Source organism: Chiloscyllium plagiosum, chromosome 33 (genome assembly GCF_004010195.1).
Source record: "Chiloscyllium plagiosum isolate BGI_BamShark_2017 chromosome 33, ASM401019v2, whole genome shotgun sequence".
Classification (NCBI taxonomy): Eukaryota; Metazoa; Chordata; class Chondrichthyes; order Orectolobiformes; family Hemiscylliidae; genus Chiloscyllium; species Chiloscyllium plagiosum.
The window spans coordinates 33,206,450-33,223,382 of record NC_057742.1 but is presented as its reverse complement, the minus strand read 5'-3'; the positions used below and the strand labels follow the sequence as shown (position 1 = coordinate 33,223,382).

The 16,933-nt window shown below is 46.5% G+C and overlaps 1 protein-coding gene across 4 annotated transcripts in view; it reads left to right on the top strand.

The window, feature by feature from the left end:
• Window positions 1-16,933, top strand: part of fmnl1a (formin-like 1a) — a 258,801-nt gene that overhangs the window by 194,498 nt on the left and 47,370 nt on the right. For all 4 annotated transcript variants that reach the window (XM_043675290.1, XM_043675287.1, XM_043675288.1 and 1 more), the window contains exons 12-18: window positions 4,041-4,151; window positions 4,832-4,981; window positions 7,442-7,543; window positions 9,403-9,640; window positions 10,787-11,140; window positions 15,643-15,767; window positions 16,302-16,504. In XM_043675290.1, coding sequence (XP_043531225.1) covers window positions 4,041-4,151; window positions 4,832-4,981; window positions 7,442-7,543; window positions 9,403-9,640; window positions 10,787-11,140; window positions 15,643-15,767; window positions 16,302-16,504 — 1,283 coding nt within the window. The remainder of the gene's footprint in view (window positions 1-4,040; window positions 4,152-4,831; window positions 4,982-7,441; window positions 7,544-9,402; window positions 9,641-10,786; window positions 11,141-15,642; window positions 15,768-16,301; window positions 16,505-16,933) is intronic.

Here is a 16,933-nt window from a genome sequence, read left to right as displayed (position 1 = left end):
GATCCTGCACACTGACTTTGTTCACACCAGGTTCCTGTACACTGACTCTGTTTACACCAGGAGCCAGTACACTGACACTGTTCACACCAGGATGCTGTACACTACTCTGTTCACACCAGGTTCCTGTACATTGACACTGTTCACGCCAGGTGCCTGCACACCGACTCTGTTCACACCAGGTTCCTGCACACTGACACTGTTCACATCGGGTGCCTGCACACTGACACTATTCACACCAGATCCTGCACACTGACTTTGTTCACACCAGGTTCCTGTACACTGACACTGTTCACACCAGATCCTGCACACTGACACTGTTCACACCAGGTTCCTGCACACTGACTCTGTTCACACCACGATCCTGTACACTGACACTGTTCACACCAGGTTCCTGCACACTGACACTGTTCACACCAGGAGCCTGCACATTGACTCTGTTCACACCAGGATCCTGCACACTGACACTGTTCACACCAGGATCCTGTACACTGACTCTGTTCACATCAGGTGCCTGCACACTGACACTGTTCACACCAGGATCCTGCACACTGACTCTGTTCACACCAGGTTCCTGTACACTGACTCTGTTTACACCAGGAGCCAGTACACTGACACTGTTCACACCAGGATGCTGTACACTACTCTGTTCACACCAGGTTCCTGTACACTGACTCGGTTCACACCAGGTTCCTGCACACTGAGTCTGTTCACACCAGGATCCTGTACACTGACTCTGTTCACACCAGGATCTTGCACACTGACACTGTTCACACCAGATCCTGCACACTGACTCTGTTCACACCAGATCCTGCACACTGACACTGTTCACACCAGATCCTGCACACTGACTCTGTTCACACCAGGAGCCTGCACACTGACTCTGGATACATCAGGATCCTGTACACTGACTCTGTTCATACCTGGTGCCTGCACACTGTCACTGTTCACACCAGGTGCCTGCACACTGACTCTGTTCACACCAGGATCCTGCACACTTGTCACTGTTCACACCAGGGGCCTGTACACTGACTCTATTCACACCAGATCCTGTACACTGACTCTATTCACACCAGATCCTGCACACTGACTCTGTTCACACCAGGTGCCTGCACACTGACACTGTTCACACCACGTTCCTGCACACTGACTCTGTTCACACCCGGATCCTGTACACTGACACTGTTCACACCAGGTGCCTGCACACTGACTCTGTTCACACCAGGTTCCTTCACACTGACTCTGTTCACACCGGGTTCCTGCACACTGACAATGTTCACATCGGGTGCCTGCACACTGACACTGTTCACACCAGGTGCCTGCACACTGACTCTGTTCACACCAGGTTCCTGTACACTGACACTGTTCACACCAGGTTCCTGGACACTGACTCTGTTCACACCACGATCCTGTACACTGATTCTGTTCACACCAGGAGCCTGTACACTGACTCTGTTCACACCAGGAGCCTGCACACTGACTCTGTTCACACCAGGTTCCTGCAGACTGACTCTGTTCATACCAGGTTCCTGCACACTAACTCTGTACACACCAGGAGCCTGTACACTGACACTGTTCACATCAGGATCCTGTACACTGACAGACCAGGTGCCTGTACACTGACTATTTTCACACCAGGTTCCTGCACACTGACTCTGTTCACACCAGGATCCTGCACACTGACTCCGTTCACACCAGGTTCCTGCACACTGACTCTGTTCACACCAGGATCCAGTACAATACTTTGTTCACACCAGGTTTCCTGCACACTGACTCGGTTCACACCAGGATCCTGTACACTGATTCTGTTCACACCAGAATCCTGTACACTGACTCTGTTCACACCAGGTGCCTGCACACTGACTCTGTTCACACCAGGTGCTTGCACACTGACTCTTTTCACACCATGTTCCTGCACACACGCTCTGTTCACACCAATATCCTGTAAATTGACACTGTTCACACCAGGATCCTGTACACTGACTCTGTTCACACCAGGTGCTTGCACACTGACTCTTTTCACACTAGGTTCCTGCACACTGGCTCTGTTCACACCAAGATCCTGTAAACTGACACTGTTCACACCAGGATCCTGTACACTGACACTGTTCACACCAGGAGCCTGCATACTGACTCCATTCACACCAGGTTCCTGCACACTGACTCTGTTCACACCAGGATCCTGTACACTGACACTGTTCACACCAGGTGCCTGCACACTGACTCTGTTCACACCAGGTTCCTGTACACTGACACTATTCACACCAGGTTCCTGCACACTGACTCTGTTCACGGCAGGTTCCTGTACACTGACTCGGTTCACACCAGGATCCTGCACACTGACTCTGTTCACACCCGGATCCTGTACACTGACACTGTTCCCACCAGGTGCCGGCACGCTGAGTCTGTTCACACCAGGATCCTGTACACTGACACTGTTCACACCAGGTTCCTGCACACTGACTCTGTTCACACCAGGATCCTGCACACTGACACTGTTCACACCAGATCCTGCACACTGACTCTGTTCACACCAGGAGCCTGCACACTTGTCACTGTTCACACCAGGTGTCTGCACACTGACTCTGTTCACACCAGGATCCTGCACACTTGTCACTGTTCACACCAGGTGCCTGTACACTGACTCTATTCACACCAGATCCTGCACACTGACTCTGTTCCCACCAGCTGCGTGCACACTGACTCTGTTCACACCAGGTGCCTGCACACTGACACTGTTCACACCAGGAGCCTGCACACTGACTCTATTCACACTACATCCTGCATACTGACTCTGTTCACACCAGGATCCTGCACATGACTCTGTTCACACTAGATCCTGTACACTGACTCTGTTCACACTAGGTCCCTGCACACTGACACTGTTCACACCAGATCCTGCACACTGACTCTTTTCACACCAGGATCTTGCACACTGACTGTTCACACCAGGTGCCTGTACACTGACTCTGTTCACACTCACATCCTGCACACTGACTGTTCACACTAGGAGTGCGCACGCTCACTCTGTTCACACTCTGAGCCTATTTCTCATTAGGACTCTGTTCACATTAGGACACTGCACATTAACTCTTTTCACACCAGGTGCCTGTTCACTATCCCTGATTACACTCGAGGCGTGCACACTGACCTTGTTGATGTTAATGGCCTGTGCACTGCCTTGATCACTCTAAGGGCTGCGGCACTGATCTTGCTCAAAATCGTTGTGGGAACGCTGATGAAATTGAAGTCGAGATAACGCAACCATGGGGAATGGTGGATGTTTGGTTTGGGTGGATGAGGTTTATCAGCTTGGGTGGAAAGGGACATGTTTGATACAAACTGCGGTCAGTTTTGGGAGGAAATAGTGATTACAAATCCCCTGGTGGGTTTCCGCTACAGTGTAGGTGTACGCAAGACAAAATGGTGCCAAGTGATGAATCGCCAAAGCAAGGGACGGTCATTTGAAATCTGGCTGGTCACACAAAGTCCACTCGGGGGCCTTCTGACCTTTGGTGCAATCAGGCTGGCCCATAATGCAACTGGAGCAACTCTGTGACCTGCAGCCATTCGAACAGACATCCTCCTGGATGGACCTCTCTATTGGATTGTCTAGTCTCCGGCTTCCTGCCCATCCTGGCCAGCCTTTCTGAAAATTAATCGTGGCAGGGTCATTTTAACCAAACAGGTCCCATTTCCAGGCAGCTAGCAGCCTGTCATTGGCCCTTTCGGGCAGCTGAAACAGCTCAATGAACCAGCCTCACTTTAACATCCAAGAGCAGCTCATTGGGAGTAATCACCTCACTGTTGGGGGCCATCTTATCAACCTACATTTCCTGAACTTATGGCCATACTGTGAACTGTATATACAGTTGGCTCAGCCTGTTAATGATCCTTTGAGCCTCAGATTAAATATAGTGGACTTTGAATAACTTTGGCCTTATCTTTATTTGCTGGCATCCTGGAAATATCCAGTGACGTCTCCTGTGACTGACCTCTCCCACACTTGCTCTCTCTCTCTTTCTCTGTCTGTCTCACCTCAGGTTGCCTGTATGCAGTTCATTAACATTGTAGTCCATTCGGTTGAGGACATGAACTTCCGGGTCCATCTCCAGTTTGAGTTCACCATGCTGGGACTGGACGAGTATCTTAAGGTAAGAGAGCGCTAACCAATGACTGGACATTGTGTTAGATGTGCTACGGTAAAGCCTTCACCGATTCGCAAATGGTACACGTGGCTGCCTGGCTTCATAAGAAATACTGAGATTTCAAAGAAATGAAGCTCACTAGGTAAAGATCTCAGACTCAGAACCAAATAAAAACAACTAGATTTTAAGAACAGAAGCCTCCTATTTGTGTTCATTAGGTCTGTATCTAAATTATCCTTAAACCAAAGGAACCCCTGCAAATGTAATTTCAAAACATTTGTTCCCTTTCCTTCAGAATTGTTTCTAACAGCCAGCCCTAAAAATGTAAGAAGATATATGAACAGAAAATGCTCATTAACATGATGGGCCAAATGGCCTGTTTCTGCTGCTACATTTTATGGTCTTCAGTTATCTAGCTCACAGCTCAATGAGTTCAGAATGGAAGACTATATGGGCTTTATAGGCCAGAGTGATTATTGTTTTACTCCATAGAGTACAAATTTACATCCCATTCAAATGCTTAAAACTGGTGCAAAACTCCTGTTTGCCTTGTTCCAGGACAAACATTCCCACAAGTTAAAATACCACGTAAAAGAATGTGGTACAAACATGGGAACAGTGCCCACTCTTCAATCTTGTTTCCTCTTTGTGGTGTTCAATGCTAAAATATCATGTATTGTTTGCAGAAACTGAAGTCATCTGAAAGTGAGAGGTTACAGGTGCAGATCCAGGCCTACCTGGATAATGTGTTTGATGTTGGCGCACTGTTGGAAGATGCAGAGACCAAGAACGCAGTGTTGGAACATGTTGAAGAACTCCAGGAACAAGTGGCACAGGTAGTAGGCATTCTGCCTCAGTGAAAGGGAGAGGGAGGGTTGGCATTGGCAGTGGAGGGGTGTAACATCTGCTGCAGCCACGAGGCATAAAGAGGGTGACACAGGCACATTCATATGAAATAACTCCACAGAGGCCGGTATGCAGTCACCAAGTCACCCTTTATTTCAATGTGGAAAGTCCTTGACACAGATCCAGTTCCTTGATTGGACCAGATTAACAGCCCCAGTTGGGGAACTCCTACTCTGTAAGGTCCACCTGGCTAACCTTGTGACAATCACTACATCATACACAGTTGCATGTGCACACACAGACACACATTCTCACACACGCAATCTCTGCCTGACACAAGTCCATATGAATGCACACATTGTCTCTCTCACGCACATCCTCACACCAACTCACAGGCACACACATTCACTCACAACACACTGTCCATACACAGTCACATACTATTCCTTACACTCACACTTGTATAATCACACACTCTTGTACAAATGCACAATACTATGCACACTCTCACACTCTCTCCTTCTCATACTCTCTCCTTCTCACACTCTCTCCTTCTCACACTCTCTCATGTGTAACTTCACAAGCTGTCATATCAACACAGTCTCCCATGCTCACGCACACTCTCCTCACACTCTCACTCTCTCTCATGTCTAAGCTCACACTCTCTTGTACAGGCACAGTCTCCAATATACACTCACACACTCTCTTCCGCATATTCACACACACTCCCATACACAATCATGCACTCTCTCACACAGGCATTTTCTCACACATCCAGATCCATACTCACACTGTCTCACTCACCCAGAATGTCAATGACACCACAGTTTTCTCCTGCCATTGGCTTTTAGTGGTCTCCCTAGCATTGTAAGCCACTCTGTTCAGTCGTGAGGGCTGATGCCAGCCTTTCACAGAGATCAGCGTAGCTCCACAGACAGAGTGGGCAAGGTAGTGACACCCCCAGTGAGGAACTGCACTTGTAGGCGTTGTTCTAATGTTGGCAGTATGAGTAAAGATGAATCTGACGCCGAGTGAGTTAGTTTCAATCAGAGATCACTTCCCCTTTCTGCAAACGGATATCCAAACGATCCTGGAGTAGTCAGATATTTGCTTCACGATTGGGGTTTGAACACTCACAGAAGGTGTAAATTTGAACAAAGCTATATTTTACATCCACACCTTGACAATTTGACTGTTATAGATGTTATACAGAAGTTAACACACACAGAATTCCATTTACCTCAATCATGGAAAGCAATGGTTGACCCCCATCTTTCTACCTCGATGCTGGTGAAGAGAAGTTGGTGAAGGAATGTAAATGCACGACCTAGCTTCCAATCTAACCTCGGTGGAGACGGGGAGTTTGGAATCTGTTCCTCACCTGCCAAGGAAGAGCTTGATGAGAAAGGTGGAGTGATGCCCTGAAGCCACAATGTCACTGCCCAAGTTCAGGAAGAGGGCCGCAGAGCTCAGTGTTTGCTTTAGCCCCCAGTTTCTCTGCAGCGTTGTGGTGCCCAAGACTATCAACACAAACATGCTTGTCTCACAATCCCAGTGGGTACACACTGATCACTATCCCAAGCTCATCAGGTCAGATGAAGGGATTCTTATTGACGACAAGGGGCAGCTGGGTGGCAAACTGGGTTGAAAGGATTTGATTATGAGGCAAAAGGCCCGCATTCCCCTGAGTGTAGAAGATAAAGGAGTGATCTCATTTAGACATTCAGATGGGAAAGCTGAAGAAGACTTCAGAAAGGTGGGCCGTGAGCAAACCCTTAATAATTTGGAGGTACAGGCTCAATGGGCTGAAGGATTTCTTCTGTACTCTCTGACCTGCCTAGGCCTTAACAGTGTAGAGATGTTCAGAGGCCTGCACCAACCCCAGACCTTCATGAAATATTCAGACGCCTAACACATCTGTTGCGCGCACACACACACACACACTCACCAGGTCTTACCCGTCCTGGTGCTGAAGCTTCGGAATCCCTCAGGCGTCCCTGAGGAGTTCCTGCAACTGTGCACTGAGTGGGTCTCGGTGAAGGACGGCATCCTTTCCCTAGCGGGGGGAAGGTAGAGGAAGCAAATTCCAAAGCTGCTTTGCTGGTGGAAGGAGTGTGCCTGAATCATGGAATCACACAGTGCACAAGGAGACCCTTCACCCCATTATTGGAGATACTGACTCTTTGTAAGAGTGATTCACTAAGTCCCCTTGAGCCCATTCTTCTCCGGTAGCCCTGCAATTCTTCCATTCGCGGTATACTATAGATTCAGATTCCTTTCAGGCAGTGTCGAGGAATGTGGTCCATTCTATTACTTTAGTCTTACATTCTGGGTGAGTGAGGACTGAGGGAAGGGAATTGTTAAGTGACATCCTCACAATTTTGGGCATCGGGCCTATGTTTTCCTGTTTGTAATTTGATTTCCATCTCTTGTGCCTTTGCGTTGTTCAGTTGACAGAGAAGCTACAAGAGGCTGAAAATGATTCCATGACGAAAATAGCAGCGTTGGAGAAACAGCTGATACAATCGCATAAAGAGGTGGAGAGTCTCAAGGTAAAAGGTGCTGGGTGTGAGTGAAGGTGTGAGCTGTATGTCTGCATTGTCTTTGCGGACCAGGGTCGACATGTTACCATGAGGCCAGAGTGAAATGTGGAGGCTGAGCAAGCGTGGCTAACTTGGGCAGAGGAGTAGGGGGCAATAAAAGCAAATTACAGGGCTATGGGCTGGGAAAATGTGTGGTGTGCACTATGAGACAAAGAACAAAAAAATGCTGTCTGAAGCCAAAGTTCAAAATTTCACAGCATAACCCCAAGTTTAACTCTTGACAATAAAAAAAGTGCAGAAGCTGGAAATCAGAAACAGAAATTGCTAAAAAAAACTCAGCAGGTCTGACAGAGAGAAAGCAGAGCTAACGTTCTGGGTCTAGCAAGCCTTCTTCAGAACAGAGAGTCACCGGATCTGAAATTTTAACCCTGCTTTCTCTCCTCTGATGCTGCCAGACCTGCTGAGTTTCTCTAGTAGTTTCTGTTCTTGATTACTTCTTGCCTGCCTATTAGTAACAGGGCTGAAAATGTGTTGCTGGAAAAGCGCAGCAGGTCAGGCAGCATCCAGGGAACAGGTGAATCGACATTTCGGGCACAAGCCCTTCTTCAGGAATTCCTGAAGAAGGGCTTGTGCCCGAAACGTCGATTCTCCTGTTCCCTGGATGCTGCCTGACCTGCTGCGCTTTTCCAGCAACATATTTTCAGCTCTGATCTCCAGCATCTGCAGACCTCACTTTCTCCTATTGGTAACAGGGCCTTAGGAACAGTTAAATGAAAGGCATTTCACTCAGTCATCACTCACCTTTGCCTGATGTTCACCTGAGCAAGGAAACAGGGTCAGCAACAGAAAGGAGGCAGGCACTTTTGCGAAATAGGGTGATGGAATCCAGACGTGAGTGTAACATTATTCAGCAAAGAGACAGTGGGAGCATCCCTCTGTCAGGCCTGGCCTGCCTGAGGGAGAACTGAGGGCCATACGTGGGGGAAGCCTTGACTGGCCTTTGCCCCAGACTGTAGCGGCCTGAGAAGCTCTGCTGGACCTCACCTCCCTACCTCTGCTCCTCCCGCACTGAGCGAGAGGATTCAATCCTGCAGAATTCTGGACTGCTTTGAGCAGGACTGCAGAAGCATTTCAGGTGGATCTTTGGGGCTACCTGGCCATGCAAAACTCAGACTCCACACAGATTGATCTACTTTGGGGCTTTCTGTCTACCCATCAACCCTCCCACCCCACCCAACCCCATGACTCTTTGAAATCTGGATCAAAACTCAGTAAACTCTGTCCATATGCTGAAGATCGAAGCCAACTCATGAGCAAAAATATCAAAGAATGGAGGAGAGACACTGTGCTCAACTAACAGCCAGTGGGATCAGAAAACTCAGCACAAACTTTTAATTGAAGCTGATTTAGTACTGTGCTGGTAGTGAGGTATGAGATACAGTGGTAACGTCCTTCCCTCTCAGCCAGAAGTCCCACCTCAGGGCACAATGGCTTTGGGGAGTGTCGCAATCTAGCCGCGCAGTGGTAGATTATCGATCTGCAAATCCTCACAATACATAGCGAGGGCGAGAGGTTCATTCTCAGTAGGAATAGTGTGGCAGTTACAATGCAACAACCTCTCCATCTTCGAGAGACCACGTGCTGTGCCAACCTCATTCCAGGGGACTGGCACGCAGCCGGAGTGTGGGGCATTTAGCAACTGGGCAGAGTAGGAGACACATGTGTCTTTACATTTAGGAAACTGTTTTCTGGCCCTCTCCCCATATGAAAATTTTACCATTCTTTATCAAGCCTTCCTCTTGCGGTATTGGGTTGTGTGGACAGAGGGAGTGAGTTTGACTTTTACTGTAAGGTTTCCTCCCTGACAGGAGAACTTCAGTGAATCTACAACAAAGCTGCAGACTCTGCACGCACAGATCAGAGACAGAGAGCGGGTGATCCAACAGCACATGACTTTGGAGCAGAAACTCTTCCAACTGGAGCAACAGGGGAAGATCAAACTCCAGAGAGGGGACAACGGAGATCTGGACATAGAAATCATTCCAGTGGTGGTACACCAGACTGTTGTAACTACGTCACCAGAAACTGAGCCCAGACCCAGCAAAGGTACCACCTTAAACCATCACCCAAGTCCTTGTCCCTCATTCCCATTCCCCGGTAGGTTCAACGCTTCACATTGATCCAGCCTTCAGGCCATTGGTCTGAATCTTCCCAAATCTTTGAATGATGTCCATGATAAGAAGCTGAACTTGTTCTCATTGGAGAAAATATGGTTCAGGTCGGGGATGGGGGAGGTCAGGAAGCAAGACTTTTATTTTGTCAAATGGATATGCAAAAGGATCATAAAATACTGGAAAATCTCAGCAGGTCAGGCAACATGCAGGTACAGAAACAGAGTTAACATTTCAGTTTGATGACCTTTCACCAGAATTGAAGAGAAACAGAAAATTCAGAATGTTTAAGCTATGACAAGTGGAAGGAGAAAATCTGCAATAGGCTCGGGATTATGCAGAAAGCTGAATTTGGGGTACGGAGTCCAGGGTTTACAGCCCTCTGTTCAAAGCCTCTTTGAAGATGAGAAACCTCTTATTTTTTAAGGCAATGGCCACCAATTTGGGGCCAGAGTGAGGTCTACTTTCCTGATTTCCCACCTCCTTTCCCAGCCACCGAACCCTAATCAGATGATTCACAGGTCTCTATGCTTATTAAGATGCCCGAGCTTGGGAAAATCCTGCTTTTTTCCATGAGTACAGCAGTAACAGTGGAACATTGACCTTCAATGGCTCCTGCTTCCTGAGTCCCATTGCCAATGGGAAAGAGGCAATAGTGCTGAGCAGTGGCAGACATTTGGTGGCTGGAGGCAACATCTGGGTCTCAGGAGAGAAATGGCCCCCAGACGTTAGTCAAAGCCTGGCTGAGAAAAGGGGACTTGTCTTTTTACACTTAACATTAAACTCCACCTCCTTGTGGCTGTCCCTCCTTGCCAACTTAAAACAAAAATGCTTCAGACATAATAGGTCAAATGGCCTCCTTCCACATCATTAAAAATCTGTGATTTTATGATTCTTCTTGTTGGAATGTGGCGAGATCTGAGAGGCAGAATTGAGCTGCTCATTCCCACGTGGTGAGAGAGCTCACGATGGAGCATCTCTATCTCTGACCAAGCAGGAGATGCTTAGCTGGGAACAGTATCCCCAATCAGACAGATTTAAGGCTCAGCATTAAATGTTGTTTCTCTGCTTTCTCCGACAGATGTTCCCCCAACCCCGACCATCACCGAGAACGCTGCTGAAGTTACCAGGCCGAGTGCCCGTCCTTCTCCAGAACCATCGCCAAAGAGTCTCAGTGTCCCCCCACCCCCTCCCCCGCTACTCGCCCTGGCCGAGACTGATGGTACGCCACCAGCGGTTGTACAAGCTCCTCCTCCACCACCACCACCACCACCACCTCCTCCACCCCTGGGTGCTAGCATTCCTCCACCACCCCCGCCCCCAGGAGCACCCCCACCCCCAGGAGCACCCCCACCCCCAGGAGCACCACCGCCCCCAGGAGCACCACCACCCCCTCCTGGAGGCCCTGACGCCATGCGTATTTCAACAACAACAGGTAAGGGTCATGAGAACGCTGCTGAGGTTGGTTTCGGCAGAACATAGATCATGTACGCGTGTGAGTGTGTGGGAGTTTGTGTGAGTGTGTGAGAGTTTGTGTGGGTGTGTGAGAGTTTGTGTGGGTGTGTGGGAGTTTGTGTGTGCATGTGTGTATTTGTGATGTTGGAGTGAAAGTGCATTCCCTATGTTTTTGTTGGTCTTTGTCAGAAATTTCTTCACCCAGGCAGTGGGTGAGCCTGTAGTTTAGGCCAAAACATTAAATGTTTTCAGAAAGAAGTTAGACAGAAGTGTTAGGGCGAAAAGGATCAAAGGATATGGGGAGAAAACGGAACAGGGGACTGAGTTGGATGATCAGCCATTATAATATCGAATGGCTCAAAGCGCAGGCCAATCCTGCTCCCATTTTTCAGACTGAGGGGTCTTTTCTCTCCCACATTGTAATCATCGTATAGTTATCAAGTGAAGGAGCAAAGATTCTTCATTTGTTAATGGTTATAGAACAGGAGCAGTTTGTCCCTTTGCGCCTCAGGGGTACACTCAGCCAACAGTCTCCATTATTTTAACCACGTCTATGTCTCCTGTCCAAGGGCAGGTCTGAAAAGTTGGGAACAAGTTGCCATTTTGGCCATTGTGGGTACAGTGGAGTGGCTTGCTGAGCTGCTTTTGAGAGAGTTCAAGATCCAGTGATCACAGTCAGATTGAACGCTGGCAGAATCAAGGCAGCATGTGGCTTCTAGCCAGAGAGTTTTCAATGGATGCTCCATGCATTACCATGACATCCAGGGTGATCAGTCAGGGGAAGGATTGGGGGAACACGACTATGTAGGAGCCCCAGACTGGGGGTGGAAGCAAGAAAGGGTTTATTACTGCAAAGGCTATGGAAGCAGGATGCATTATTGACAGGACAAAAGGGGCAGGAGCATTGAGGCCATAAGGATGAGAATGGGCCTTCCCATCATGCCTTTGCTACAGTCCCTCTGCCTCAGATATATCCCGATCCATCCTATTGACACCAGAGGTTCCAGCCTCATGCATAGGCAGAAAAAGAGAGAAAGAACCAAGGGAAAATGGCCTTCTGCCCAGATGAAAAAAAACATGAATGACTTGTGAATGATTTGTGTTGGCCTGGCACAGCTTGCTTCCACAAAATGAAGCTCTGAAACTACTAGTACATTCATTTCCAAACATTAATGGTTCTTTCTGTCTGAGTGGGAAGGTCAGGCTCATGATCCAAGATGGAAAGCTAAATTCCAGGAGCATCCTGGAAAATCCAGGATGGTTGGTCACCCTGATATCTGGTGAAAAACTGGCAGCACAGGTATAGTTTTGTGACATCTAATTGTATACATTCCAAAGTTATTCCAGCACAACTCAGAGTAAGTGTATGTTTCACTGGAGTAGATCTCTCCCACAATCTAATGTTCAGCCTCTTGGGTTTGTTTTCTGGTTTGCTGAACTTATTGTATCTGTCAAATCTGCCTCTTGTAAAAATACAGTTACTGTTTAGTTTTTACCGCAAGTGGTGATGTTTGGCCCAACAGTTTTGCTTTCAATGTTTTAATTTATCATAACAAATTCACTTTCTCCTTTGAGGATGAGTTTCAATGGTCCTGTTACATCTGAAGCTGAAAGAACAAGCCCTAGCAGTTACAGCTTTAACTTTAACAAAGTTTAATGGAGGCTTCTTCTTGCTATGGCCTACTATAATGCCCAGTTCAGGTGAACTCCCACCACTTTGTAATGGAGATTGTTCCTTCGGTTTCTCATCTAGATGTGAACAGTTCCGAATACTCAAGACATGGTAGTCCCTTGAGCTTCAATGGATGTTGTTGCTTTCCATCACTGATCGTCTGCCACTCTTGCTACTGAGGCACAAACAGTTTAAAGCAATTAGTGGAGTAGGCCGCAGGTCTCAACTTGACGGTCACTCTCCTAAATGGCTGCTTTAAGGAACTTTTGAGAAAATGGCCTTGTGTTGATTTGGGGTTTGCAATGGCCAAATGTCAGTGCATTTGTGCAGTCTATGAGGTAAAAATAGTTCAGTGTTTCTGGCTGCAGTCCTAAGGTTTGAATATAAATAGAGTGAGGGTATGATGCTGGAGTTCAAGCCACCTAACAACACTTACACAGTGGATGAATTCTCTGTGTTACACTCTACCCTTGACGCTCTACCTCAGGTTTATCCAGTAGCACTACAGCCCTCTCTTAAGGACCCACGAAGGACTCATGATATCATGTGCTGCATGTGTCAGTGATAGAATTATAAAGGGGAATCCCCAGCTCTGAACCAAAACAATAATATTAAAAAAACAATCAAGTTGTGTTGTCTTTTAAAATTATGAACAAACTCATCAATTTTACACAGGCTGTACCTGAAGAATCAGAAAAAAAAAGCTGAATTTAGAAGCACAGACATAAAGATCATCATCTCACAAAGCTAACACTGATACACTTCAGTTATTGCATACATTTTAAACCAAGTTATATGTGGCATTAGAACAGAAACATTAGTATGCTACTCTTGAAGTCCCTCTGCCTGTGGTTTTTAGTGGAAAGGGGTTTGTGCCTTTGTGAAGCTGACAGTTCAAGAGCATTTCATACAAGCCTGTTAATGCATCCTTACTAAAAGCAATCATTTTCTTTCAACCTATTTGAAACTGAGGAGCTTTTCTGACATTCCATCGTGCACTGCTGTTGATGGTTTCATGCATTCCAGTTTAAATTCTTCTTTTTTCCATTCTCTGCCCAAAGACAGATCCGAGCCTCAGTGCTATGACCTCCAACCGCTGGAAGGTAAGGAGGCAGGTCCCAAACATACCCCATCCAGAAGGGGCATCAAACTGCATAAGGTTGACACTAATCTAGACTGAACTGTGGGTCCAGCTGACTGAGCTCAAAGCCCCCCAGCCCCATCTCTCTGAGTTGCTGTGGAGATATGTATTTTTTATGTGTTGTAGCCTGGAACAATGGGTAACAAAGGTAGAGGCTCAAATATCTTCCAATAACATGTTGATGAGGAATCTCTCCGGTTCTAACCGCCTGTCCCTGGCAGGTGGAGGAACTATTTCCAAGTTGACACCCAACCTGTGTGGCCAGGTTTTGAATGGGCCATCCACAGGCATTGTGTCCTATCTTTCAAGCTCAAACCAAGAGCTTTTTTTCTCTGCTTCCAACTCCGATATCATTGTTGTTGGCATCCTATCATCTACGTAAGATAATAGGCAAGAACCAAGCCTAAACCTAGCCCTAACCCTAATCCTAACCCTTCCATCTACATAAAACAAGAAGCAGGAACCAAGTCTAACCCTAATCTTAACACTAACCCTAATCCTACACCTAATCCTAATTTTAACACTAATCCTAAATCTAAAACCAACCCTAATTCTAACGCTAACCCTAATCATAAACACTAAACATAACAGTAACGCTAAACTAGCCCTAACACTAACCTGAACACTAACAGTAACAAATCTCAATGTAATTCTTAACACAAATGCTAATCCTAACCCTAATCCTAACCTTAATGCAAATCAAATCCTAACACTAACCCTCACCCTTCCATCTACATCAAACAAGAGGCAGACAGCAAATCTAACCTTAACCTTAATCCTAAACCTAATCCGAAGCCCATCTCTAACTTCTACATCAGACAAGAGGCAGGAAGCAAGTCAAACCCTAATCGTAACCCTAACCTGAAGCCTAACCTGAAACCTAACCCTAATCCTAACCCTAATACTCACTCTAACTCTAAACATAACACTAACCCTAACCCTAATCTTATCACCAAACCTAACCCTGACACTAAACCTAACTGTAAGCCTAATGCTAATCCTAACCCTAACCCTAATCCTAACTTCATCACAAGCCAAATCGACTGGGAATGTGATAACTTCATATGGTGCAGGTGCCTGAAGGTACCACAAGAACCATATATGAAGTCACTTTCGCATGTTGTCATGGATATTGTGTTCAATCTGTTGCTAGGCTACTGTAACAACTGATCATCATGATGGTGTGGGCCCACAGGTGATGTCTGAGATGAGGAGAAATATCTTCTCATATCTGAGGTGGAAAGTGGAGATCCTGTGGAATTCTCTGTCTCAGACAGTTGAAGCCAAAACATTCAAGAAGGGGTTAGATACAGTTTGTAGAGTTAAAAGAATCAAAGAGTATGGGGAAGAAACAGGAGCAGGCGAGTAAGTTGGAAGATCAACCATGGTCATAACAAATGGCAGAGCAGGTTTGATGGGCTGAATGGCCCACTTCCGCTGCTATGCTCTACATTTCTATAAGTGAAGCTGCCTATATCGAAAAATGTAGCCAGCCTCGATGCTATGGTAACTTGCAGCATTTTCTTTGTCAAAAATCTCAACTTTCCCACAGCTTTCGTAAGAAATTTAGGAATTAAAATAACATCCAGAGTTGTGGGATCTAACTGTGACATTTGCTTGGCCAAGGTTGTTCTACAGCAGTCAATTTGTTGTATGTGTCCTTTTGCAGGTCTGAAGGTAAAGCAGCCAATCAAGACCAAGTTCCGAATGCCAATCTTGAACTGGGTCGCACTGAAACCCAATCAAATCAACGGAACTGTCTTCACTGACCTGGACGATGAGAAGCTGTTGCAGGTGAGACGTTGTTGCTGACACAGAAAGTATGTCAAAAGTTTTAAATACTTTAGCTGCAGTGACAGAATTGGAGGCGATTCACTTGGCTCTTTTGGAAGCACATTGCATCAGGAATTTCCAGGATTGAGTTGATCCCGTGTCAGGTACAGAACCCTGGAGTGATGCTGGTCTGAAATGTCAACCTTTGGGTCTGATGTTGAGTTATGATCAGGTAAAGCATGCTGGCAGGTGAGCAACAAGTTGTTCTTGGCTAGCATTTCCTACCTTCCAGAAGAACACTTGATTGCCTCACTTCCTGTTTCTAGCACAAAATGGCTGCCCCATTTTCATTGACATCACAGCAGCCACATTGAAGGTTTCTAGCACAAAATGGCTGCCCCATTTTCATTGACATCACAGCAGCCACATTGAAGGCTTCTTTCCTTTTTTTTAAAAAACAAAATTGATGGAAGTTCAATAATTACTGAAATCTAGAATTAAAATTACAATCAAATCAATTGGTTCTGCCCTTCACACTGTTCACCTGATTTCTAGGAGCTGAACATGGCCGAGTTTGAGGAGCGATTTAAAACCAAGGCTCAGGGCTCATCAGTGAATATCAACACCTTAAAAATGAAGGTCACGCAAAAGGCAGTGAGTAAGGTGACACTGATTGAGTCAAACCGAGCGAAGAATCTGGCCATTACTCTGCGGAAAGGAGGCCTGAGCTCTGATGAAATCTGCAGTGCCATTGACAAGTAAGTCTTTTTGTGATTGGTGAATGGGCAAACATTAAGTAAGTTATAGCGACAAAATGTGTTTGAATGGGTCGGAGGTGGAGCGATGGTAAGCAAGCAGTTTTTCCTTGAAACCTTTCGAGTGCTTTATAAGCAAGGCGATTTCTGCGCGCTCCTTATTCTGCAATGAATACAGAGAGCTGAATTAGGGTAAGATATTAGTTCTTGGTGTTGAAACTGGATGCGAGATCTGGTATAGCAGTGGAGAATAATATGAAGTCACAAAAACCGAACAGGGTGAGGAAGGCACTGGAAATTTGAAACTACTGCAAAGAATTCAAAGGTTTTCTTACTTCTGACCCCATTTCTGCCTCCATCCGCAGTCAAAAATCTCTCCCGTCATCAATAAATATGGGATCAGCGCTTTAGGATTAAGATACAGAGATTCTT